Genomic DNA, 27,394 nt, shown 5'->3' on the forward strand with positions numbered 1-27,394 from the left:
GGGCTCTCTGATAAGTGTTCCGTAGATCTTAACAGGAGATTTTTAATGAAAAGTCCTCCTGATCACCTGTCAAATATTATCTTTTAGCACTAAGGTTTAGAACATGACCATGTCCATGCTTCTGTTTCTGGCCTGAATTAACCACTTATTTACATTATTAATTAAAAAAAAACAGACATCATTTTATTGGTATCACATCAAAAGCAATTCCCCTCTCTGAGACTTGTCAGTCTTTCTATTCATCCTGATGAAATGTGTATGTGTGTGTTTTAATGGAAGCAAGTAGGAGAAAAGTAGTTGTCCCCATTAAAGAGATTCAGAAACTGAACAAATTTTGAAACTAGAATTTTAAATGTTAAAAGAAGCCTTTGGATACAGGCTCTTGCTCCTCCTTTGAACTTTGCTGGAAGTCTCTCCAGTTCCTGACATTTGGAAAGCCTATTCTATTTATCTCCATTTAATATAGATAAAGTTAAAATCCTACATTTGGGTTAGAAAATAAATTACACAAGTACAGGATGGGGGAAGATGTGGCTAGAAGGTGCCTATTAAAAAAGATCTTGAGATCTTAATATACTACAAGCTCAAGTGACTCAACAATGTAATGTGGCATCCAAAAAATGGATGTAATCTTGGGCTGCGTTGAGAGAGCCACAGTGTCCAGAATGAAGCAGGTGATTGTATTTCTGTATTCCATCCTGGTCAGGGCACAACTGGAGTATTATGTTTAATTCTGGGGTCTGGAATAACAGGAAGAACACTGACAACTTGGAGTGGGTCCAAAGGAAGGGTGACCAGGATGAAGAGAGGACTGGAGACCATACCACCATAAGGTTCAATTGAAGGAAATTCAATGTTTGGCCTTCAAAACAGAAGGCCTAAGGAGCATGTGATAGGTCTTCAGGCATTTGAAAGGCCATTATATGGGAAAAGCAAAAGGCTTGTTTTGCTCGTCCCTGAAGGCAGGCATATGCTGAAATCAACTCATACCATCTACTGTTTGTTAAATTTTCAATGTGAGCATTTATACCTTGGAAAATGCTACAAACTGGGACTTGATTTATTGTTGATTATCTAGACCTAAGAAAGTGATAATAATGCATAATAAACTTAGCATCAGTAATTAAACTTAATGATGATAATAAACTTTAAAGTGTGTTCTGCTTTGGGAAGTCAGTTGTTAAACATTTTCCAACACACCTTTGTCTAAAGAGCAGGACCAAGAGCAATGAATAAACCGTATAAGGAAGTAGAAGTTAAAATGCAGAGAGGCTACTTTTAGAGGTAGTGAGTTCCTAGTCACTAAAGGTCTTCAAAGTTTGGATTATAAGAATATTCCTCCATGGGCATGGGTTGGAGTGAATGACCTCTGACCTTCCAACTCTGAGTTCCCATGAGTCTACCCTCTACATTGTCTAGATTTTCCTGGCTCAAGTGTGTGCCCTGTGCTTTCCCTACTGTGTTGAGCTTTTCTTTCATCTTCAGTATTAATCATGTTCACTTAGCTGGTATTTGCGGTTGGCTCTGTTTCTTTAGGTAAGTTCATGTTTCCTCACCTTTTTGTTTTAAGCTAGAATCTAGGCCCTGGCTCTTATGCAGGCATGACATACAGAGACTGTGGTTGCCATATTGTTTCTCCCCAAACATTCAGTCAGTGCACCTGTGTGATCATCCTTTTTGTGACCCGCTACATACATGATGGCCTTCTTTCCAGCATTCTTTTCCTGCCAACCAACCCCGACTACTTCCTCTCCAAGCTCCCAGCTCATTTGTGTAAGGCAAGACATAGGGACTGACATCTCTTGAGCTGTCTAGGTGATTAACACACCTCTTCTCACTCCCACTGACTAAGGTTGACAGCAGTACCCATACATCCTAGATGAGACCTGATTTTTCCCATCAACTCAGATGTCCTCAGGGGAGGAATTATCTGAAACCAACTTATCATATTTTTCCATTACAGCATCTTTATGTATGTATTGATGCTAGCATGGTGATCATTTTTACCAAGGGGAGAAAAAAAAGACATTCTGTAATGGGTAAGAAGCGAAGATTGGTAATAAATGGAAACACTGGCTGACATCTGTTCTATTCTAGCCTCAGAGAAAATGGGGAGAAATCCATCAATAATAAAGTGTTTCCTGGAAAGCCCGGCATAGTGTCCTAATCTTACACGAGCACTGCATTGGGGTAGGGCAAATAATTCCCTAAAAAGAACATCAAAGCCCCATGGCAATTATGAGCTGGTCCATGATTTCAAAACTATTTTGGCCAAATTCTCCACACCTCTATCTGTCCCTTGTCTCCCCCCTGTGTCTTCTTGGCTGGACCCTTATGCCAGGAGATTTGAGAGAGAAGTGAAGAGATGTGGCTGTTTGTAAGATACTTACTGGCTAGAATGACCATATCCATTCCCCAGAATATACTCATGATCCAGCCCACCATCACAATGGCTGTCAGGATCTGAATGAGTGCTGCGGCAATATTCAACCAGAAGACACAGCACATGTGCCTGTCAGGGAGGTCAGTCCGGGCTCCACATAGCACAGTGAAGGCAGAGACAAAGGTACCTGGGAGAAAAAGAAACTATGAGTACTCCATTTATAGTACAGATAGTTCTCAATTTACGTGATTTTGCATTATGTAAATTTGACTTTACCTAAAGAATTCTGAAAGAAATCCACATTCCAATTCTGATTTTAAAATTTGCAAATGTCAAGAGAGGTTAATAGTGAAGATATTGAAGCTTCATTGCAAATAATAATAATAAATAGATAAAAATAAGAGAAGGTCCCTACTTGCAAGAACAAATCTTTAATGTAGGTGAAACTGGCCTATTTTATCAAAGAATGGCATCGCAAACCTACATCTCAGTGGAGGAAAAAACTATGCCAGGGCATAAAGCTTCGAAAAATAGAGTTACTCTTCTGCTTGGAGGAGTGCATCTGGGACTTGCAAATTAAAACCTGTTCTTGTGCACCACTCAGAAAATCCCTGAGCATGGCAAAGAATCAGCAAAGCAACACTTTGCATTATTTCCCCTAACCCTAAGGCATAGATAACCCTTATCATCTTTGAATAATGGTTTATATACTGCTTCATTCCTGAAGTCTCAAGAAGTTTTGTAAAGATAATGACATTCCTTTCAAGATTCTACTTATTTTGGATCATGCCCCAGGTCACCCTCCCCCTTTGGATGATTCTAATGAAAATGTAAAAGTGGTCCACCTTGCCTGGAATACTACCTCATTATTAAAACCTATGAATCAGGGAGCGATTCCAAATTTCAAGGCAAATTATTTACCTACTACAGTTGCCCAGGCAATTGCAGCTTTGGATACAGATAAGGACTTGACATCCAATGATTTTTGAAAGCCTAGAATATTTACCATGCAATCTGGAATATTGCTAAGGTAATATTGGGAAGATGTAGTAGAAACATGTATGAAGAGAGTTTGGAAAAAAGTGTGCCACAGTTAAGTAACAAGATTGTAAAATCTGCACAAGAAGTGGATGAGGATGATATGGAGGACAGAATCTCAGGGAGAACTGCCTGATTGAGCTGCTAGCTGCAAAGATTGCAGAAGAAGAAAAGGAAGCTTCGAGACCCGAGGCTGAAGAAAAAGGTACACAACAAAACAGCCGGCAGAAGCATTTTATCATTTGGGTGAACTTTTTCCTTGTATTGAAAAGATGGATCCAAATAATTCAAGATTTTTAAAAGTTCAAAGACTGGTTGAGGATAACATTGCTTGCTGTAGTCAGATATACAAGGAAAAAAGGGAGCAGCTATCCGAATGTCTCTAGATAGCTTCATAAAAAAAGTTGTACGGCCAATCACCAGTGACAGAGGTGAGGGGCAGTGGAAGGGGCAACGTACTGTATACCTATGTTAACTTTACTGTACAGTGCTGTGCATACTTTATCATTAACTTTACCTTTCATTTTCTGTTTATTATCATGGTACAGTATTTAATATGTCTGCATTTTAGTACCTTTTATGACTTGCATAAAGGTATTATTTTGTATATGCTTTTGTTATGTGGGCTAAGTAAAGTGGGTGGGTAGGGGCAAACTCGAATTACATAAAAATCACTTTATGTAGAGGTCCAAGGGACTACTTATGTAAAGCAAGAACTGGGTGAGACACCTTCCCCATTGTCATTGTCAGCTAAGTCTAGGTTAATTCCTTAAAGTCAGTCTAAAGACCAGTTCACCTAGTAACACATTTATTATTAAAATTTGTATTTCTAATATAAAAAGTCTTATCCAATTTCTAGCATTTCCAACATGGTAAAGGGGGAAATAAAAGCAGTCTGAATCACATTTGAGAAATTGCACAATACTTTTAACGACCCCAACCCTACCTAAAACAAGCAGCCATATTTTTAAAATATCAATATACCTCTACAGCACAGAATAATACAATCTGAAGGACTAAAGTTGCATGTCATTCAAGCAGTGATGGAGAAACTGATGGTGGGTGTGTTTTGGCTGTAACATGTTAGTAACAATAATGAAGAACAGGAAAAATAGCATAAACTCTATTAATCAAGGAATGTATTACTGGGAAATGTGAGCCAGTCACATAACGTAAGTGAGGGATGACCAGTGGGCAGCCCTTGTGCACCAATGCTAAATGATCCAGAGAAAAGTTCTCAGTATATTGGGTGGAACCCCTAAAGTACGGACAAGAGTCACAAGGGATAAGACAGCATGGAAAGAGTTCTCATACCAGTAAAGACACATTTGGTGCGTGGACAGAGCACTGGGCCTGGGTTCAGAAAGATGAGTTCAAATCTAGCCTCAGACATGTACTAACTGTGTGACCCTGGACTAGTCACTTAATCTGTTTACCTCAGTTTTCTCATTTGTAAAATGAGAATAATAATAGTACCTACCTCCTAGGGCTGTTGTGAGGATCAAATGAATAATATTTCTAAAGTGCTTTGCAAACCTTAAAGCTCTATATAAATGCTAGTGTTCCAAGCCTTGGAGCCAAGAAAGTTCAAGTTTAAATCCTGTTTCAGACACTTACTAGCTGTGCGACCATGGGCAAGTTATTTAACTTCCCTAAGCCTTGCTTTCCTCATCTGTAAAATGGAGATAATTATTACATATATCTCATTGGGTTGTTGTGAAGATCAAATGAGATAATCTATGTAAGGCCCGTTACGAACTTGAAAGTACTTTATATGCCATTATTAACAAATTACCATATATAATTAGATCATTTTAGCCCTCACTAAAGATTTTTACTTCCTTATTAACGTTTTCTTTTTTCTTTTATCTGCATCATGACATGTTTAGTTTTAATTTTGCCCATTTTTAAGCACTTTAAGGGATTCTTAAAGCCAATTTTTCTTAGCAGGCTTTCCTTATACATTTCTTATTTCTAATAAGAAATATTCATCACAGAACCAGAAAGCTAGAAAGAAGTTTTGAGATGACCTAGTACAATCCCCTCATTTTATAGAAGAAGAAATTGAAGCTCAGAGGTGAATTGTCAGAACTAGACCTTGAATCCATGTCTTTTGACATGCCAACATCCTTTCCACCACTCCAAAGATGTTTCAGCCTATTTGCAGGTAAAAACAAGAAACTGTATTTTTTATCTGTTGATTGAGAGGAAAGAAAGAGAAGTAGGTTTGGAGTCAGGAGACCTGGGTTGGATTCCCTGTTCTGCCTTTTATTAACTATGTCACCGCGAGTAAGATCTTCACCCCTCTGGGCCTGAAGGCAACATTCCCTGGGCCAGTTACGGGGAACAGGTGGGAATAATGAATCAGCTGGAGAGGCCTAAAACCCAAGTCTGTCCTCCTCATGCTTCTTCCTAGTAAACATTCTTGCTAGAGGCTGGTGTGGTTACAGCGAAGGCCAGGCATGGCCTGTTCTGACTCTCTGGATTTTGTCCAACCTGTCCCAGAACAAGGACCACGACCCCTTTTCATCTTCCTTTTATGTCTTGTCTAGCTCCCATTATAATGTAAGCTCTTTGAGGACAGAGACTTTCTTTTTGCTTGTATTTGTATTCACAATGCTCAGCACACTGTCTGTCACATAGTACGTACTTAAGAAATGTTTCTTGACCTGTCTTGCCTTGACCAAATAACCTAGAGACTTAAGGATGGCACAGGACCACGACCCTTCTGCTGCTGCCTCATGTTGATGAAGCTCTCCTAGCCTGGTGGAAGCTGAGGAGACACACACACACACACACACACACACACACACACACACACACACATGCCCCATTCTTCTTTTCCTCTAAGTTTGGTGTCTATTTTATAAAGGCAAAAATGCATACTCTTCAAGCAAAAGTAATTTTTGTAAGACTTTTTGGGAAGCCTTCACCCCTTGTCGTCAAGAAAATATGGATTTAAGCTCTATCCTAGACATATACGGGCTATGTGACCCTATTTCTTAGCTTCTCAGTGTTTTGTTATTATTGAATAATTTTTCAGTCACATCCTAACCTCCATGACCCCATTTGGGGTTTTCTTGGCAAAGATATTGGGGTTGTTTGCCATTTCCTTCTCCGGCTCATTTTACAGATGAGGAAACTGAGGCAAACAGGGGTAAGTGACTTGCCGAGCGTCACACAGCTAGTAAGTATCTGAGGCTAGATTTGAACTCGAGTCTTACTGACTCCAGGCCCAACAATCTATCTACTGTGCCACCTAGCTGCCCTCTCGGTGTTTTCAGGAGCAGCATGTGCAGAGAAAGTCGAGATCTGCATTAGTGGAGGGAATTTGCTTATTCTGAGTTCCTAATACCAATGCAATCATACGTTTAGTTCCCCTCCCCCTTCCCTTCTCTCTGAGGGGGCATAATGAATTTCTGAAAAAGGGAAGAACGATTAAGTTGGTGTGCTGCATAAACTTAGCACCTACGAATACCTAGCAAGACATGACTCGGTGGCTAGAATTCTGTATCAGAAGTTCTCTCTCTTTCCTGGAGTGACAGATGACAAATTCTCACACTGGAAATACAGACCTCAAAATATCCTGCAGAATGCCACAAACTAAGCTGTCCTGGAATCTCTCACCATGATCACAGACTGAACCGTTACCTGCAATTTCCCAAACTCAACATTGACTCATAAAAACTGAAGAACAATATTTTAAATAGATGACACCATCTCAGAGACTCATGTTATGCAAGCTACGTGGAATGAGGAGCTTTGAAAATATAGTGACTTGTCCAAAGAGATCAAAATCATGAGAAAATAGGACAAGGTGTATATTATCTCTGCTGTCCTGTCTGCTCCTAGAGTTATGTCAGGAATGCTTTAAGTGAGCCTGCAGAGGATGAGTGTACACCCTAATACTTTTATTCAGTTATAAAAAGCAGTTATTTAAGGGGGAAGCTAGGTGGCGCAGTGGATAGGGCACCGGCCCTGAAGTCAGGAGGACCTGAGTTCAAATGTGACCTCAGACCGAACACTTGACACTTACTAGCTGTGTGACCCTGGGCAAGTCACTTAACCCTGATTGACTCAAACTCCCCCCCAAAAAAACCTTTACTATAAACCTCAACTATAATGCCAGGCACTGTGCTAAATGCTGGAGAATTTAAAAAAAGAAAAGACAGAAGACAGTCTCTTCTTTCAAGTAGCTCACAATTTAATGGGGGATGGGGAGGGACAATACTGTATGCAAACAATCTACATACAAGATAAATTGGAGACAATCAACACACTAAATTTTTGTAGGTGCTACACAGAAGTAAATTAAGACGCTCATGTTCTCAAGGAGCTTAGAATCTAGTTTGGAGGGACACATGAAAAGAACAGCAAAAGATCATCGATTTAGAGCTGGAAGGGAACTCTAATGAGCCCATTTTACAGATGAGGAACTGAAGTCCAGGGAGGCAGAATTTGAACCTAGGGCTTCCCGACTCCAGGACCTGCACTCTAGCCACTACTGCCTCTCAGGGATATCACACATGCACGGTCATTTCTATCTCAGATGTTTGGCATTTGTTAGCATTTTACTCAGGCTGAAGTTTGGCACTACATTATCTATGGAGGAAGGGTTTATTAAGCAAATTAACAGCGTTAGTAATTACTTTAACCTACAAAGAGACAACAGATTTGAAGGATTTGAACACATTAATTGTTTCCTTTCATGTGGATGCTCGTAATTTTAAATGTCTCAGCTATTCGTTAAAGCAGAGCCATCCTGACCTCTAGCTGTTAATAGTTCAGTAATGAGGGACAATGTGCTTGAAAATAATAAAACTGCATGTCTTCTAAAGTGTGATAGAACTCTGACTTTCCACGAATTCTGATGGTTTCCCTCACCAATTAATTAGTTCTGAATTATCAAGGCCTGACTGCCTAGGATAAAAAAGTTGCCAAGGGCTTCTTATGTACTGTTTTTGAGCTAATACTAAAAATGGTATATATTTCTATAACACTTTAAAATTTACCAAGATCTTTTCCCACAATATCCATGGCAGGTAGAGGAGGTTATTAGTTCAATTTTACAAAAGAGACAACTGAGGCTGACAGGTGAAATAACAGTAGATGCCATTTGAGCTGACATAGTCTTGACTGGAAATCCAGGACTCTAGATATTGACCAGTATTGGCATTAAGTCTCCAATATGTGTCATAGTGGATAGAGTGCCAGGCCTGGAGTCAGGAAGACCCGAGTTCAAATTGGGCCTCAGACACTTCCTAGCTGTGTGACCTTGGGCAAGTCATTTAACTCTGCCTCAGTTTCCTCACCTGTAAAATGAGCTGGAGAAGGAAATGGCGAACCTCTCTGGTATCTTTGCCAAGAAAATCCCAAATGGGGTCACAAAGAGTTAGATGCAATGGAAACAACTGAACAACAACAACAAAAGCTGTGTGACCCTGGACAAATCATTTAACCTCTGTCTGCCTCAGTTTCCTTGACTGCATAATAATATCTCATAGGGTTGTTATGAAAATCAAATCCGATAATATTTGTAAAATGCTTAGTACAGTACCTGGCACATAGGAGGCACTTAATATTCTTGTTTCCGTCCTTCTAAATAGGCCAGTGTAGACAGAGTATGGAGGAGAGTAAGACTGAAAAATTAGGAAGGAGTGAGGTCATGAAGATCTTCAAAAGTCCAACAGTGGGTTGTACACAAAGGTAATGACTCAGAAGGTAAGAAGATAAGCTCAGACCCCAGGAGTCCCAGGAGAGAAAAGCTGAGCTGGGAGTCCTCTGACAGAAGAGGTATGAGTTTGGGTTTGAAAGGCGTGTGACTCAGCCAAACTGCCCATCCTATCCTGCCATCTTCAGGTCTGATGGTCATTTTTTTATTGTTTCCTTTTCCCAGAAGAGAAGCTTCATCCCCTGACATTGGGTTGAGAGAAAAAAAGTTAATGGGATGAAGGCAAGAGGCATCTGCAAATGAAAGCAGGTCTGCCTTTCTCCAGGAAAAGAAAACAATTCTCAGTTCTTCCAGTGGGACATTGGACTGATTATTTTACCTGAATGGATAGGCTGGTTGTTGGTGGTAATTAATTTTAATGGCTCTGGGCCTTGCATCCAACCCTCCCTTTGCTCATTAATCAATCGTCTCCCTTCAAGTACACGTTGCCTACATCCCCGCTTTGCTATTTAAACTGCGTTATTAAGGCTATACCAGTTAACCTTCTCTGGGCCTCGGTTCTGTCAGCTGTAAGACAAGGGGCAACTAAGTGGTGCAGTAGATGGAGCGCCAGCCCTAGAATCAGGAGGACCTGGGTTCAAATCCAGCCTTAGACATTTACTAGCTTGTGTGACCCTGGGTCAAAGTCACTTAACCCTGTTTGCCTCAGTTTCTTCATCTGTATAACAAGCTGCAGAAGGAAATGGCAAACCACTCCCATACCATTGCCAAGAAAACCCCAAATGGGGTAATGAAGAGTTGGGTATAATTGAAACAACTGAACTGAACAACAACAAAGACAAGAAAATCGGATGAGATTATAGATTTGGAGTTGGAAAGGACTTTAGGGATCGTCAATTCCAATCCTTTCTTTTATAGATAGGGAAAGTAGGGTCCATAGGGGTTAACTGACTTGCCCAAGGTCACCCACCTAGTAAGTAATGGGGGCTGGGATGCTCAAAATCTAACACTCTTTCCTCAGGATCGCTTCCAGCTCCACTGTTCTATCACTCTATATTCATGGGTACCAGGATCTTACTCTCATCAAAAGATTTCAATGAATGGGTCTGAAAAGCCCTTTCATACTCAGTGAACACCAGAAACAGCAAAGATGGGAGGGGAGGAGTTTGGGGGTGACCTTGGATATTAAGCCTGAATAGAACAGTCAAAACAGGGGACTTTTTCTTTCCCCCAGCTCTGTGTTCCAGGTGACAGACTTAGCTATCAAGGATTATAGGTTCCCTTAGAATGACAGGGGTGGGGCTGAACGCTCCTTCTGAGGAAATGCAGAGAGACCAGCTAAGGCCGGATTGATTTTCTGGTTTGGATTCCCTGCTCAATATGGTCTTTAAAAAAAATGGCTTTTGTTGGTCTTTTTTTTTTTAACACCCTGGTCTTAAACCAATGAACTATACCGCTCCACCTCCCACCTTCACCCCACCACTGCATCCAGGGCCATCTCCAGTCATCCCGATCTATATCTTGGCACTGGACCCAGAAGGCTCTGGAGGAGAAAGTGAGGCTGGTGATGTTGCACAGCCCTCCCTTGCTTAAATCCAGTTCACTTGAATGTCATGGCACCACCTCGCTGATGTTATTGGTGGTCTTTGAGAACAAAAGACAAATAACAAACAGCCCCACCCCTACTCCACTGAACCTTCCCTGGAGCAAATAAATATAGTGTGCCAGTGAATTCAGCATTTCATCGCTATGATCCACTTCATTCCCCGGAAAAAAGTGGAAGAGATCAGATTCCTTCATCAGTCCATCAGGAGCAAAGTTGGTCTTTGCAATACATCTGGATTTTGTAGCCTTTCATTGTTGTTTTCACCTATGTCAATTGTAGTCACTATCATGGAGGCAGCTAGGTAGTGAAAAGGATAAAGCTTTGGGCTTAGAGTCAGGAAGATCTGAGTTCAAATCCTGCCTCAGACACTTACTAGCTGTATGACCCTGGTCAAGGTACTGAATTTCTGTTTGCCCCAGTTTCCTCAACTATAAAATGAGGATCATAATAGCACCTACCTCCCAGGGTTGTTGTGAAGGATCAAATGAGAAATGATTGTAAAGCACATAGTACAATGCCTGGCATGTAGTAGGTGTTTAATTCATGCTTATTCCCATTCCCCTAATCATTGTGTGTCTTATTCTCTTGGTTCTGATTCACTTCATTCAGCTCCTATTCAGACAAGTCTTCCCACCAACATGACCTTTTTCTCAAGGCGCAGACAGGTAGTCAGGCAGACAGAGACAGTGATGGTTATTTTCTCCTTCTTGGAAAAAGTCAGCTTCTGTTTCCTGTGGATTTCCAAGAGCATCTGACAGCCTTAAGAAACAGTCTGGGAGGATTTACAAAGTAAGGGAAATGAGCACCTGAATAATACTCCATTAATGTGGAGACCGGAATTAAAAACCCAGGGGACGGGAGCTCAAAGATGCATCCTGCCTTGTTGGAACATTGCTGATGTCCCAGGAGAATAGGAAAGCTCTTGGGCTGACAATGAATCCCAGAATTAGCTAGCCAAGCAATCATTCAATCAATCAACAACCATTTGCAAGGGGCAGCTAGATGGCGTACTGATAGAGCACCGGCCCTGAAGTCAAGAGGACCTGAGTTCAAATCCTGTCTCAGATCAAACACTTGACACTTACTAGCTGTGTGACCTTGGGCAAGTCACTTAACCCCAATTGCCTGGAAAAAAAAAAGAAAGAAAAACAACCATTTGCTAAGTACCTACGATGTGCCAGGCCCAGTGCTAGATACTGGGGGTACAAAGAGTAAAGTGAAATGGTCCTTCTATTCAAGGAAACAATATACAGATATAGAAGTATGTGAGGGGAAGGGGGGGAAGTGTCCAGTGAGTGAAACACTAGTCTTCTGAGCATGTGGGGGTATTCTGTGACTATCACCTCTCCACTTAATGTGTAGTGAACAGAGGCATTTTGGCTGGCTGCTTGGGTGGAATGGAATACATACAAAAGGCTACGATGGAGAAACTCTCTCTTTGCTTACTGCTGGCCATAAGGCACTGAGTTCTGGAGGGTGGGGGAAGGGAGGAGCAGCTTCCTTCCCCTCACCAGGCTGGATGGGGAGAACATGGAGTCCTGGGCTAGCTTGTGCCCCCTCTTGGTGTTTTCTTTCCTTTGGTACAGGGCGTAGTGAAGAGTCAAGGGAAAGAGTACACCAATAGGAGCAGCCCTGTCCCAGACACAGGCTGGCCCAGGAGGCCATATATTCACTGCCGGTGGGAAGGGCACTCCCACCCCCTTCTAGCCCTCAAGAACTCAGAGAATCATCTTCATGCCCCAAAGGAAAGAGAGAGTTTCTCTCTTGGAGCCATTTAGAAACACTGTTAGTGAAGGCTCAGTAGCCAAACAAAAGGTGCATCCTTCACCCTCCAGGAAGTAGGTAGGAAATGGTTACAGAACACTTAATGTACCTTCTGAAGACTGGGCCCTCGTTGGCTGGTCCCTCCGTCATAAGCATACACACACACATGTACATACACACACACACATATATACATACACATATGTATATATACATATATGTATATACACACGTGGTGTATGTATGTATATGACAGTGCCATTTTAAGAGATGCCCAGCAGTCAAGAAGGGCTTCATAGTGTATTCAATAGTGCAAGTTTTATGCCATCGTTATAACCACTGACATTGGTATAATGCTCAAGCCCTTTCCTCCCAACATCTCCAGGAGGTTGGTGGTGCCCTTTACAGATGAGGAGATAAACTCAGAGTGGTTAAGTGACTTAGTAATGGCAGAGCTAGGACTCTGTTCCCACCACTCTCTAGAATCTGGAAAATGGTCCCATATCTCAAAATGAATTTTTGAGTCTAAAGGGCCCTGGGCTGGACATTAGGAGTCATTGGTAAAACCAACTAACTAATCAGTCAACTAATTGAACAGCAAGTGTTCTCTGAGCAGCTGCTAAGGGACCAGCACCTTCTAGACTTCCAACAACGTCCATTTCTCCTCTTACAAATGCTACCTCCTACACCTGAACGGGTATAAAATGGATCTTTGGTGATTCTGGACCTTTGGCACAATCAGCCATATCTTCAAGCCCTCCCTAGGTGGCTGGTAAGCCTCTCTGTCCCATGGGCCACCCCATCTAACTCTGTCCAAGATGTTGCAAGAAGAAATACAATATTACACAGCTAACTTCCTCTGTGAAAGAGCACCAGGGGACTAGTTAGTGCTTGCAGACAAACCTAAGGACCCTCAGGGAGGTTGTGGGGGATTATTTCCCCCACCCACCTCTCAGCAGAATGCTGCTGGATGACATTATTACTGCCCACTTGGGCAGCTGGGAGGAATGACGCAGACCTGAATCCTGCTCTTGGAGCCAACAGGACTCGGTAAACTTGAAAATCATTGAATAAATCTCTGTTATTTGTTAGAAGGGGAAACCAGCAAACAAACCCAGAGAGCAGAATGGAGTAGAAAAAACATTGGATTTTCAGAGGACCTGCGTTTGAATCTTGACTCTAGATCTGGAAGAAGACTGGGGTTTAACTCTTTTGCCCCTGTTATTTACTATCTAGGTGATCTTGGGCAAGTAATAGAAACTATAAGCCTTAGTTTCCTCATTTGCAAAATGAAACGAGTCTAACTAGATCATCTCTAAAGTTCTGTCCAGTCCTACATAGATCCTCTAATCCTATGATATTTGAGTTTATCATTTCTGTGTGATCTTGGGCAAGTCACAACCTCTCTGGGCATCCCTTGCCTCATCTGTAAAATAGGGAAGGAGTGGACTAGATAATCTAGCAGACAATGTGGTACAGTTTTGAATGTGGTACAGTGTTGAAAGAGCACTGACTCTAGAGTCAAAAGACTTGGGTTCAAATCCCACCTCTGATTCCAAGTGCCAGCGTGTCGTTGGAAGGCCAGGGGTGTGTTGGAGATGGCTTGAGAGAGCCGATGATTAAATTTTCAGGGTGAGGATTTCCGTCTCAGAAATCAACAAATGCTACAAAGCAGGATTTAATTTATTGTTTTATTGATTGTCTAAACTAAAGAAAATGATGGAAAAAGTGTTGATAATGTAAATTAAACTTACATGTGTCAGCATGCTTTTTTTTTTTGGAGAGCCGATTAAACATTTACCACCAACACTGCCAGTCCATTCCCAGAAAACATGCTGAAGGGACTTTTTCTTTTTTGGTTTGCAAACTTTCCTCAGCCATGGCTGGTAGGTAAGATGAGGTATCCTTGATATAATGATTGAGTTGGGAGAGCTCTAAATTCCCCTAAAAATCAATGGCTGGTGGGGCAGCTAGGGGGTGCTGCAGTGGATAGAGCACCAGCCCTGGAGTCAGGAGGACCTGAGTTCAAATCCAGTCTCAGATACTTAAGACTTACTAGCTGTGACCTTGGGCAAGTCACTTAACCCCATTGCCTAGTCCCCCCCCACAAAAAAAAAACATCCATGGCTGGAAAACATTCCAGGTACAGTAGTCTAGCGAGCGCATTCCATGGTGAGTTTTGTCATTGTGGGGTTGCATCCTACCCTCTGGAACCCCATTTTGGGATGTTCCTTGCAAAGATACTGGAGTGGTTTGCTATTTCCTTCTCCAGTTCATTTTACAGATGAGGCCACTGAGGCAGTCTTTGTGATTCTAAGCCCAGTACTCTATCCACTGCATCACCTAGCTGCCCCAGTGAGAAAGTTAGAATTGAATAAATATAAAGACTAAGGCTAAGTAGGAAACAGAGGAGCTAAAAAGAGTAGGTCAAATGTACATACTGTAATTGGCCCTAAGGACCAGAATTAAGTTATAAAAGCTCTCACGGCTTTTCCTTTCTCTCCCTGCCTCATTTATTTTTACAGTTTATTTCTATTGCTTTGTAGTAAATCAAATTCCCCATGAAAATACCTATTAATTTGTTGTTGTATCATTAGAGTACGGATGGAAGGGAAAGAGGTGGGAGGGAGCTTTTGTTGATCTTATTCCTACAAGAGTCCTGGGTGGTAGGAGACCCAGGAATGCTAGGGGTGATTCCAGAAACACAAGCCGAAGAGTTGTGAGCTGGCTTCTTTGAAAGTGAAATTGGTGTCATGGGATTATAGAGCTGACAGTGACATTGGAGTCATCTAATTAAACTCTCTCATTTTATAGATAAGGAAACTGAGGCCTAAATGTCTAGTGATTTGCTCGAGGTCACATAGATAGGTGAATAGTAGGGGTAGACTCTGAATCCTAGTCTTCTGGTTACAAATCTGATGCTCATTACATTATTTCATACATGACGCTTTATAATGTGCTCAGTGATGCAGTAGACAGAACATTGGACCTGGAGTCAGGAAGTCCTGAGTTCAAATATGGCCTTAGTCACTTATTAGCTGTGTGACCCTGGGTGAGTCATTTAAATTCCATTTGCCTTGGTCTCATCTGCTAAATGAGGCAACGATAGCACCTCCCCCCCCTCCAGGGTTTTGTGAGGTTAAAATGAGATAACACTTATAAAGTATTTTTGTAAACCTTAAAAGACTGTATAAACAAATGGTAGCTATTATTAATACGAGATAGGATGATAGGGGGAGAGCTGAAGCAGGCTTTCTGTTATTGGGTCCAAGTCTTTCTGGAATCCACACAAGCAAGTGAACAATGAACAATCATGTGAGGTAAGGAAATGATACCTGAAATTAACAAGTTAATTCCGGTCCTATTGGGGTCTCTGGTGGCCAGAAGGGACTCCAGTCATACTATATCCCACTCATCTCATTTTGCAAGTCCTAGCTTTGGCCAGATGGGGACTACAAACTGAAGTGGATGATTCGTACAGGCTTTTAGAGGAAGATGTAGGGAAGAAAGCTGTTCCTTCTTGTTCAGAAGCCAGAGACTCTAATCCCCGGGGGGATTTTTGGAGTCAGTATGAAATTCACTTAGATGTTTATGCAACAAAGAGAGAAGAAAGGAAGCAACCTAAGACAAGCCTGTGACCCAGCTTCCCCCCAGGACTGGAGTCTTGCCACCGGGGAGGAGTGAAGAGATTGAGTCAAACGCTGTGTTGAGGCAGGGTGCCCAGGTGCTTCCCGTCTGGCAGATGGCCTCCCCATAGGACTGGCAGACATACCTGCTCCTTCCTGGCATAATCCCCATCAGGGAGGCCCTGTGTCTGTGCTTCTAGTACCCATGGCAGTTTTCCACCTGGGCCTAGCAAGAACGGAGCTTGAGACAGTTTTCCTCCTCATGTTACTGTCTCTACACCTGGGCGTTTAATGCTTTTTGTTAGCTCTGTTGTGCTTCAAGGCTACCATTTATTACGAATTGTCTTCTTTTTAAGAAGAAATTTTTACTGATGCTTTTAAAAAGGCTGCCATTATTACCTAATGCCCCTACCCCAAGTAGAACGCTCCCTTCTGATTAGAGATATACTAAATAAAACAAACCAAAGATAGCCTATGTCTGACAATGTATGCCCCATTCTGGACCTTCAGGCCACTGCCTCTCTGCCAAGAGAAGGGAGGTATGTTTCACTATTTCATTGTTAGTTCCTTGGAATCTAGATTGGGTACTGCCTTGATCAAAATCTGATGTCTTTCAGTGGCCTATTAGACCGTTTAGAAAGTAGAAGGGAGAAGACATTATACAGTCAATATGGAGGTGGCCCAACTGTTGCAAAAATACTGGAATTCAGTGACCAAGAGCGTGTATGAGAGGAAGGGAGGTGCTAAGGGTAAGCCAAAATCTGGAGATGTTATCATTTACTCCTTTCTAACAATTTGTAGGTACTTGACTTGAATTCCTGGCAGAGATAATTCTATTGGCCCCCAGACAGTGGCTAATTCAAGGGGAAAAAATATGGAGAGCAAAGACATTAACCATGTGGTTGTTGAGTTGTTTCAGTTGTGTCTGACTCTTTGTGACTCCATTTGGGGTTTTCTTGGTGGAAATGATAGAGTGGTTTTTCATTTCTTTCTTCAGCTCATTTTTTACAGATGAGGAAACTGAGGTAAACAGGGTTAAGTGATTTGCCCAGGGTCACATAGCTAGTATGTGTCTGATGCCAGATTTGAACTCAGGAAGATGAGTCTTCCTGACTCCAGGCCCAGGGCTCTATCCACTGTGCCACCTAGCTGCCCTATTAACCATGTAGTTAACCATTCACCAACCCTGTGGTTGCAGAGACAACTGTCTTAGCTAGAAGGTGCTACTATCACAAAGAAAAAATTCTTTATTGTGATGGCCAGTGACTGCCTGCTGAAGGGTACAGATACCTGGAATGGCTATTCAAGAGGTATGCTATCTTCCTAGAGCATGTATCCAAAGACAATGGACATCTTGTCTGAAACAGCTACTAATTTCTAAGCCGTAATGTATGGATATTGTCAGGAGAGATGTGGAAAGAATCTGTAGGGCCCATCAAATCCTGGGAAGGAAATTGAAAGATTTGGGGAGCGAGAAGAGCACAGGTGGTATTTTCATCTCTTTTTCCCACTGAAGGTCAAGACTTTGGAAAAGAAATGCAATGCTAAATGAACAGCTGGTTCTGTAGATGGTGTCAGAGGATGAGATTTATTTTTCTGGACCATAGCTTAAAAATTATGGGCTCCTGGCCAGGGACAGAGTGACTGAGAACATTTCATGAGGACTGGGAAGGATATGTTTGGCTGAAGACTTGTCCATCCTATTAAACCCTTAGACTGCAGATGGAGGTGGAGAAAGAAAACACCCTGGTAAAATTGCTAAATTGGCTGCTAAAATGGACGTCAGGTGGGATAGGAAGAAATATCAGTGGAGAAGGCTCCCAGAAATTCACAGTAGGAAATCAATGAGAAGTTGAAGACAATACGAATGGTTTCAATGCAGCTAGGAGTCATAATGGATAGAGTTCTGAAGTGAGAAAGACTCATCTCCTTGAGTTCAAATCTGGCCTCAGATACTTGGTAGCTGTGTGACCCTGGGCAAGTCATTTAACTCTGTTTGACTCAGCTTCCTCATCTGTAAAATGAGCTAGAGATGGAAACAGCAAACCACTACATTATCTCTGCCCAGAAAACCCCAAATGGGGTCATGAAGTTAGACACTGAAAGACAAGTGCTTAAGCTTGTTTGGATAATAAAGTAAACTTTCGGTTTTAACATAAAAAAGTAAATAGTCCTCATGGTTATCACAAAGATACAATCCAATAAACAGACTTAAGGATTTGGTCAACACACCTGCAGAAATATTCTTGAGATTTGGATTTGCTCCCCTGGGACCTGCTTTTAATCATGTCCGCCCAATGAGGGCCCGATCTGTGCCAAGCAGTCAATATTTGATGCTCCTGCTTCCTCACCTCCTACTTCACCCTCAGTCCTTTGTAACCTGATTGTCATTCCACTATTCTACTAAAGCTGGTCTCTCAAAGGTCACCTTAACCCCAAACTCCACAGGTTTTACTTAATGCTTTTCTTTGGCTGCTCTGCTACATGTGATGGTGTTTGCTACCCCTTCCTTTGTCTTCCATGTGCTGCATTCTCCTTATTCTCCTTTGACCCTTTTGACCACTCCCTTTTTGTGCCATTTGTCTGATCATTTTCCTTCTGCTGCCTCCATTTCCAGCCTTCTCTTTATCCTAGGCAGTTGGGTGGCTCAGTTGGGTGGAGAGAGTGCTGATCCTGGACTAATGAAGTCCCAAGCTCAAATCCAGCCGCAGATGCCTACTAGCTGTTTGACTTTGACAGGCTGCCTTGGTTTTCTTATTTTAAAATAGGAATAGAAATAGAGCTGTTGTGAGGTGAAAATGAAATCATATTTGTAAAATGTCCTACAAATCTTTTAATGCCATATAACTACAAGCTATTATTATTATTATATACCATGTCCTTGGTCATCTCATCTTGCCCTGTGACTTCAACAGTCATCTCTATGAAAATGAATCCTAGATCTATATATTCTAAACATGGTTCAAGTTTTTCTACTTCTTTGCTATTCCCCTTATCTGAAATGTTTCTTCTCTTCCCATGCTGATTAGACATCTAAAGTGGTGGAAAGAATACTAATGTTAGAATCATCAAGACCTGATTTTGAGTCCTAGGTCTTCGTGGCCCAGGGCAAATCACTGAACATCTCTGAGCCTCAGTTCTCTCTCCTCTATAAAATGAAGATAATGATAATTCTGCTACCTATTTCATAGGGATGTTTTGAAAAAATGTTCTTTGTAACCTTTAAAGAACTATATAAATGTGAGTTAGGTCAAGTTCAAATAATTGAGGTCTTCCCTTGACCACACCCTAGCTATAACTGATCTCTTCTTCACATGATATTGAAGAACTTTGCACCTAATATGTCCTTTTCATAGTCTAATTTGCATGATGCCTATTTGTATTTACATCTTAAAATAGACTATAAGTTCTCTTGGGGCAAGAACCATATTGTAATGATCTTTCTATCTCCCTTAACATCTATAATAGAGCTTAGTATATAGTAATTGCTTAATTTATATTTGCTAAATGAATAGTAGACAACTGGGTAGTGCAGTAGATAGAGTTGTAGGACCTGACATCAGCAAGACTTATCTTCCTAAGTTCAAATCCAGGCTCAGACACTCACTAGCTGTGTGATCCTGGGCAAGTCACTTAACCCTTGTTTGCCTGTTTCCTCATCTGTAAAATGAGCTGGAGAAGGAAATGGCAGTCTATTCCAGTATCTTTGTCAAGAAAACCCTAGAAGGGTCATGAAGAGTCAGACACTACTGAAATGACTCAACAAAATGAATGTCAGTGACTGGAATCTTGAATGATCTAGGCATCTGGAAGTCTCATTCAACAAAAAGCAGAGCATATGACAAAATTTTCACTTGCCTTGTTAGCAGCGTTATCTTTTAAAAGGTAGAGAAAGTGATGGTGTGAATTGCAACTCTGAACTTGATGCTAACTAACAAATAGGAATTGGATGTGGAAGAGATAGAAATGTTGAAAAATAGGATGATATCATCTTGGAACTGAAGACGGCCAAGAAAGAGACTTGGTCAAGTAGGCTCCTTAGATTTTAAAGAACATTTCAAAAATTTTAATGAAAAGACAAGAATGAATAAGTCTATGGCCTGAGATTCTTGAAGAGAAGATGGCTCAAAAGAGAGGGGAAATTCATAGATAGGAAATTCCAACAACAAAGTTAAAAATGATCCAATGAAGAAGCAGGGAGGGGGCAATGGGGAAACAGAGTTATGTAGCAGCCCAGGGCTCTTTGAAACTTATGAGCACATATTCAAAAGGACATATACAAAAGATGAAAGGAACAGAATATAGCCAAAGAAGAATACAAAAAAAAAAAAGATGCACAGAGCTGTAAGAATTGCGTTAGGAAGGCTGAAGTCCAGAATGAGATAAGGCTTACCAAAAAAAAAAGTTAAGGACAGTAAGAAAGATATTTAAAGGTATATTCAAAACAAGATAAAAAGAACACAGAAAGGACAGGCCACCCATTTGGTTCAAATAATATAATTTTAGTAGATAATGGTGAAAACATTAACTAAAATCCTACATTAATGTCTCTCCATATTATGGGATGGCCTTGAATTCTCAATTTAACTCAGTAAACATTTGCCAATTATATTCAAAATGCCATGGGATACAAAAGTAAAAAATTATATAATCCCTGTCCTTGAGGAGTTTGTATTCTAGTTAGAGTGATGAAACATATAGACAGGTAAATATAATACAAGATAGGGTATGACAGACTGGCCTATTGTACCGACGTTGAAGTCATTCTTAAGATGTACACTACATTCTTAAAATTAAGCAGAGAAAAAAAGAACCATGTAAGAGCTCTTGGTGGCAGAGAAGTGTGGTTCTGGGGATCTGATATTCTTAGGTACCTTTTTTTGTATGTCTTTGTATTTCCCTGTGCAACACCGATGGGTGCCACTCTGGAGGACAGAGTTGGCCGGTCAGCACTTTATTCTTTGTTCTCTCTTCCCTGCTGGATAGAGGCAAAGCTGGATACTTCCCCAAGCCTTCCCTATCTCCTCCCTGGGGAGGGGGATTGGACAGAGGGAGGAGGAGGTTGGGGTGTGAGTTTTTCTGTAGTCGCTGCCCTCTCCCTAGTCCCTTTCTCTCTGCAGATTTAATACACTACACTCTGTTACAGTAATTAACTTGCTTTGTTAGCCTAGGGACAACATAATGGCCTTTATCCACATTGTTCTTCTTTATGTTTTGTGGAATATATATAAGAAGAAAAGTTATCAATACAATCACAATCACCTAGAGCTCCCAGTTAGGAAAATTCCCAATATTCAGACAGAAGTTTGGCTCTCTATCCTCATTTAAATTTTTGTTTATCTCCAAGTAACCCCCAGCCACTTAACATTTGAGGAGAAAACCAGTATACAGGAAATTTTTAGGTAAAAGAAACAACCAAAATATTCAACAGTATCTGTTCCTGGATAGGCTCATGGAAGGAAAGTTAGGCAAAGAGCAGACTTCTGGGGGGAACTTCCCTCAGTTCTTGTAGAGGTGGGTATAATAATCAGCAGCTTCAGCCCAAGTCATCTGCTCCACGATCCCCATGGAGGTCCAACCTCCCCCATGGCTCATTTATCCTTTCACCTTCTCTTTTCACCTGTCGCTCCTGTGTCACCAATACTTTCTGGCTCAGCTCATTCAGTCCCTGGCAGGGATGGGGATACCATCTCCCCTCTGCTGCTGTCCAGTTCTTGAAGCCTCCGGCTCCTTCCTCTCAATGTCTTAAAGACTGTGCATGTCTTTCAGGTATGACTCAAATCAACCTGACGTTCTAACTTAAAGAACTTGACAGTCCCAAATTGCTCTTGGGACTAAGAGGCAATGCTTGTCCCTCTGAGCTATAAATAACAGGATGCAGGTCAGTTTTCAAAGTCTATTACATCGGTATTTCGGGGGGGAGAGGATATGGAAGGAATGTTGAATTTAGAGTCAGGTAACTTGGGTCCAAAACCCTCTTCTGTTACTTACTACTGTGTGATGTTGATAAAGTCACTCACCTTTTCTGAGCCTCAGTTTCTTCATTTAGAAAAATAATCTGTTGGACAAGATAATTTCTAAGGTCCCTTCCTATTGTAAATCTTATTTTCATAACACAAGCTGTGCCAAGTTAACCTCCTATCTTTTCATGACGGGGAATACTACAAACACAGCATATCTGGATAGCAAGACATCTGATAAAATCTCTGCTGATATCTTTGTGGAGAAAGCGGGGAGAGGTGGACTGGATAATAGAATCAAGTGAATCCATAGCTGGTTGAATGACTAAATCCAAAGTGTTCATTTAATAGATTACTGTCAGCCTGAGAGGTGTACTGTCCTCAGTCTTTCCCTGTTCAACATTTGTATTAAGGACTTGAATGAAGGCATGTTTATCAAAATGTAGGTGGAAGAAAGCTGGCAGAACTAACATACTAGGTAATAATGATAGTCAACTAATATAGTAAGTATACTAATTTAATAATAATAATAATAATGATAACAACTAACTTTTTATAACATCTACTATCTGCTAGGCACAGTGCTAAGTGCTTTACAAATATCATCTCATTTGATGCTCACAACACAACTGAGAGGTAAGTTATTATCCCCATTTTACAGATAAGGAAACTGAGGCAAAAAAGAGGTTAAGTGACTTGCCCAGGGTCACATAGCTAGTAAGTGTCTGAAGTTGGATTTGAATACAATCGGTATCTTAAAAAGATGGTGACAGGCTTGAACCATGTGCTGAATGTAACGTGACAAAATGTAATAAGAATAAATGTAGGGGCAGCTAGGTGGCACAGTGGATAGAGTACCGGCCCTGGAGTCAGGAGGACCCGAGTTCAAATCTGGCATCATACACATAATGTGCACTAGCTGTGTGACCCTGGGCAAGTCACTTAACCCCATTGCCTAGCCAAAAAACCAAAATAACAACAACAACAACAACAAAAATAAAATTAAAAAAAAATGTAAAACACTGTATACTTCTGTAAGACGTATCGGTCATTACAAATAATGGTTCTCATCAGGTCTTGTTGCCCGTAAAAGCTGAGGTGAGGAAGGTGTTATTCATTGGAAGAAACCCTAGGACATCAGAATCCTAGGAAGCTTTGGGTTTAATGTTGTAATTTCATCTGGAGGTGCAAGCTCAGCTGAAGAAGGGGACTTTGGAGAAGCAATAAGTCTTGTTTCAGGAGTCTTTTTTGTTTTGTTTTTGTGAGGCAATTGGGGTTAAGTGACTTGCCCAGGGTCACACAGCTAGTAAGTGCTGTGTGTCTGATTTCAGATTTGAACTCAGGTCCTCCTGACTCCAGGGCCCATGCTCTATCCACTGCACCACCTAGCTGCCCTGAGAAGAGATAAGTCTTAAGAGGGATGCAATTATTTTTAAAAAGCTGCCTTGTGAAAGACAGAATAGATTTAGTCGGCTTGGCTCCAGACAACAAACCTAAGAATAGGGGTGTTCTGGAACCAGTTTGCACCAGCTCACAAGAGTTACATTTTCATTGTGAACATTTATACCCCAGAAATCAGGGTCTGATTTATTGTTTTCTTGATTGTCTAGATTCCAGAAAGTGACAGAGATGTTAATAATGCAAATGAAATTTAAAACCATGTCCTGTGGTTGGAGAGATGGTTGTTAAACATTTACCAGCACACCTCTGCCTAGGAACGATGTATAGAAGTTGAAAGAACACAGATTTCTGCTTAGGAAAAGGAATTTTCTATTAATTTAATCTATCCCCAAATGGAATAATTTGCCTTATGAAGCAGTGAGTCCTTGGCACTGGGAATGTTCAAGCAAACACTGGTTGATTACTTGCTAAGGATGTGGTAGAAGAAATTCCTGCACCAGAGATGAGGGTGGACTTGATGATTCTGTAAAGATCAAGGTATATGTGCTCTGGTAGGTTAGTTCAGTGATGAGATGTGGTAATAGTGGACAGATATACATGAAGTCAGGAAGACCTGAACTCAAATCCCATATCAGACACTCATTAGCTGTGTGACCTTGGTTCTCTGGGTCTCAGTTTCCTCATTTGTAAAAGGAGGTAGGTTAGATTCCATGACTTCTAAGGTTCTCTTCATTTCTAAATCTATGATTCTTTATGCCTATGGGCCAGCACTGAGCTAGTGGGGAGGTGGGGAATGGCAGAGGAACGTGATTGAAAGGGGCTCCTGATTGCAGAGGCTGCACTGGGAATGGGCAACAGTAGTTTCAGCCATCAACAGGCAGAGCTGATATCTATTCCCTGTGGATTATGTCAGGAAAGGGAAATACCCGTGAGTGACATTACAGGATAAATTTCTGCTTTCTACAAGACAGGGACAGCTAAAAGGACTTGATAAATCACCTGTTTGTTGTTGGTTTTTTTTTTTTTTGATAGGAAGCTAGGCTCAAAATTTAGTTTATACCATGGATTTCTGGAGAGGATCAAGGACAAAAACTATCCTGGTGGGTCCATTTCTCCCAGATCTCCTAGCTTCCTTTACTTTAAAAATTAATAGAACACAGAATGTCAGAGCAAGAGAGAGAGAGAGAGAGAGAGAGAGAGAGAGAGAGAGAGAGAGAGAGAGAGAGAGAGACAGACAGACAGACTTGGTGATTTTATCTAATGCTACCCTTTCCTTTGGTAGCTGTGGTCCATGAAGGTGACCTAGCTAAAGCCAAAGAGTGACTTAAAAAGTTTACCTTCATGCCAGTCAAAGAAGACAGCAGCATTAGCAGTGGCACCCATGCCAGCTTCTCAGCATCAATTGCAAGATCACAGATTTAGAGCCGGAACAGACCTCAGAGGTCATCTGGTCCAACCATATCATTTTACAGATGAGGAAATGGGAACCCAGGAAGGGTCAGTGACTTACCTATGGTTCCATAACAACTCTCCTCTCCTCTCCTCTCCTCTCCTCTCCTCTCCTCTCCTCTCCTCTCCTCTCCTCTCCTCTCCTCTCCTCTCCTCTCCTCTCCTCTCCTCTCCTCTCCTCTCCTCTCCTCTCCTCTCCTCTCCTCCCTTCTCCTCTCCTCTCCTCTCCTCTCTTCTGCTTTCCTCTCCTTTCCTCTCTTTCCCTCTCCATTTCCCTCTTCCCTTACCTGAGTGTCTTCTGCGCAAAGAAAAGCAAATTTCGATGGCCAAAAGCTACCTAGTTAACTTGGGGTTTACTGACTAGATTATTTTCTCAAAGACCAAGCCTTAAACTTAATTCACTCTGGATCTCATGGATTGGACAATAATAGGTCTCTGCCTAAGCATCACTTCATGATTCTTTTTTGGGTCCTCCTAGCTCAGAGTGAACGTAAATAGAAACTGTTTCTCTTTTGGCCAGCAATCCTGAGGGTCTTCCCTCCCAGTTTGATTTTTTTTATTAAAGAGGCCACCCCTTGACTCACTTCTTAAAGAGGCCTATTCACTGAATAGGCATTGGCTCACTCAAAGTGAGAACCTGAAAAGACCTTAGTTTAAAAGGGCCAGGGTCTCCCACTGCATCCTGGGCCATCTCCAGTCATCCTGATCTATATCTCATCACTAGAACCAGGTGGCTCTGGAGAAGAACGTGAGGCCAGTGACTGCACAGCTCTCCCTCACTCAGATCGAAGTCAATTGCTAGTCATGTCATCGCCTCCCTGACGTCATGGTCCTCTTTGAGAACGAAGGACAAACCACACCCACCCACAAGTAATGAGCAGCAGAAGTGGGATTTGAATCCAGGTCCTCTGACCCCAGATTGAGTCTGTGCCCTTCTCCTCACTATGAGCATACCTATGGGAGCTTCTCAAAGGAGTCTGAGGATGTGTTTAGAGAGCACTCTGGCTGCAGGTGTACTAGGCCAGGAGGGTAGGGAGGAGGGGGAAGGAAAAAGAGGAGGGAGATGTAACACTTGATCATAGGAATGCAAGTACAGACAGGTTAGTACAAGGGCTGTGGTGGGTGCAGTAAGAGATGAAGGTGATGGCTTCTTTCGAAAGCCAGAAAAAACTCAATTGCTAAGGCAGTGAGTTACATAATACTCTGGAGACATGTCACAGTGTTATTCTAAGAGATGAGGCTGTGACCTTTATACGGAAGCATGAGTGCCCTCAACACACTAAAATAATAATAAAAAAATAAAAAATTTGCCTCCACACTTTCTGAGGAAAGTCGCCTCTAGACCCCACTGAAGTAAACTTTGTCCCAAACTCCTCAGAGACATTGCTGCCATGATTAACTTCTTTGGTGTTCCTCTCTCCATCGGCATTCTGCTTTTCAACATACTCATATCCCCCATCTTTAATTTTTTTAAAGAAATTAAATATTTTGGGGTTTTTTAAAACATCTCTGACCTTTCCCCATGACTTCCCACCTCTAACTCTTCTCACAACAAAGTGGAACTATGTGAAGTAAATCAATAGATCGGCCGCACGTGACAACACATGCTGTGATCCATACCCATAGTCTACCACTTCTCTACCAGGAGAAAGGGGTGCTTCACCAACAGTTCAGTAAAAGCACAATTGATCATGGAACTGATCAGAATTCTGCCATCTTACAGTGCTGTTCTCCTTTGCATTTATTGTGGTTATTCTATAAATTGCTTTAAAAAGAAAAGTCAGGGGCAGCTAGGTGGCACAGTGGATAGAGTACAGGGCCTGGAGTCAGGAAGACTCATCTTCCTGACTTCAATTTGGCCTCAGATACTTCCTAGTGTGTGACCCTGGGCAAGTCACTTTCCTCATTTGTAAAATGAGCTGGGGAAGGAAATGGTAAGCCATTCTTTGTCAAGAAAACCCCAAATGGGGTCACAAAGAGTCGAACACAACTGAAACAACTCAAGGACAAGGGAAAGGCCATCAGGCCTTTGTGTCAGATTTGGAGGTGGGTTGGGGAGGTGGGAAGGGGGTTAAAATACTTCCTTCCTGCAGGAGTCTTTTGATACAGGTCCCTAGGGTGCACAGGGTACAACTGCCCAACTCTGCCCAACCTCAGGCTTGATCTGCTGCTGACCTGCCTCTTCCCCCTCATTTGGATTTGTCTCAGGTACCAGGATTCCGAAAGGTGACTCCATCTATAAGCAGAGAGCTCAGGCCCTAATCCATCTGGGAAGGATGAAACAAGAGGAATTAGAAACCTCCAAGTCCTAAAGGAACTCTCCAGAAAAAGCAGGTCTATCTGCTTTTTACTTAGTTTATCTCTTTTACTCTGGGGACCTTCATAGGACTAGTTGGAGTTCAGGACCTGGGATTCGAATCTCAGCTGTGTCCCTCGCTATGACCTGGCAAGTAATTCCTTCTCTCTAGGGCTCAATTTCCTCCGAATAAAATAAAG

General features: G+C 41.7%; 1 protein-coding gene across 1 annotated transcript in view; it reads right to left on the minus strand.

Annotated features, from left to right (window-relative positions):
- The window catches only part of STUM (stum, mechanosensory transduction mediator homolog), a 107,868-nt gene that overhangs the window by 22,968 nt on the left and 57,506 nt on the right, over nt 1–27,394 (minus strand). Inside the window, exon 2 of the mRNA XM_020982138.2 lies at nt 2,391–2,570. Within this exon, the coding sequence (XP_020837797.1) occupies nt 2,391–2,570 (180 nt within the window). The remainder of the gene's footprint in view (nt 1–2,390; nt 2,571–27,394) is intronic.

The sequence above is a fragment of the Phascolarctos cinereus genome, unplaced genomic scaffold (assembly GCF_003287225.1).
Source record: "Phascolarctos cinereus isolate Bilbo 61053 unplaced genomic scaffold, phaCin_HiC Scaffold_5;HRSCAF=322, whole genome shotgun sequence".
NCBI lineage: Eukaryota > Metazoa > Chordata > Mammalia > Diprotodontia > Phascolarctidae > Phascolarctos > Phascolarctos cinereus.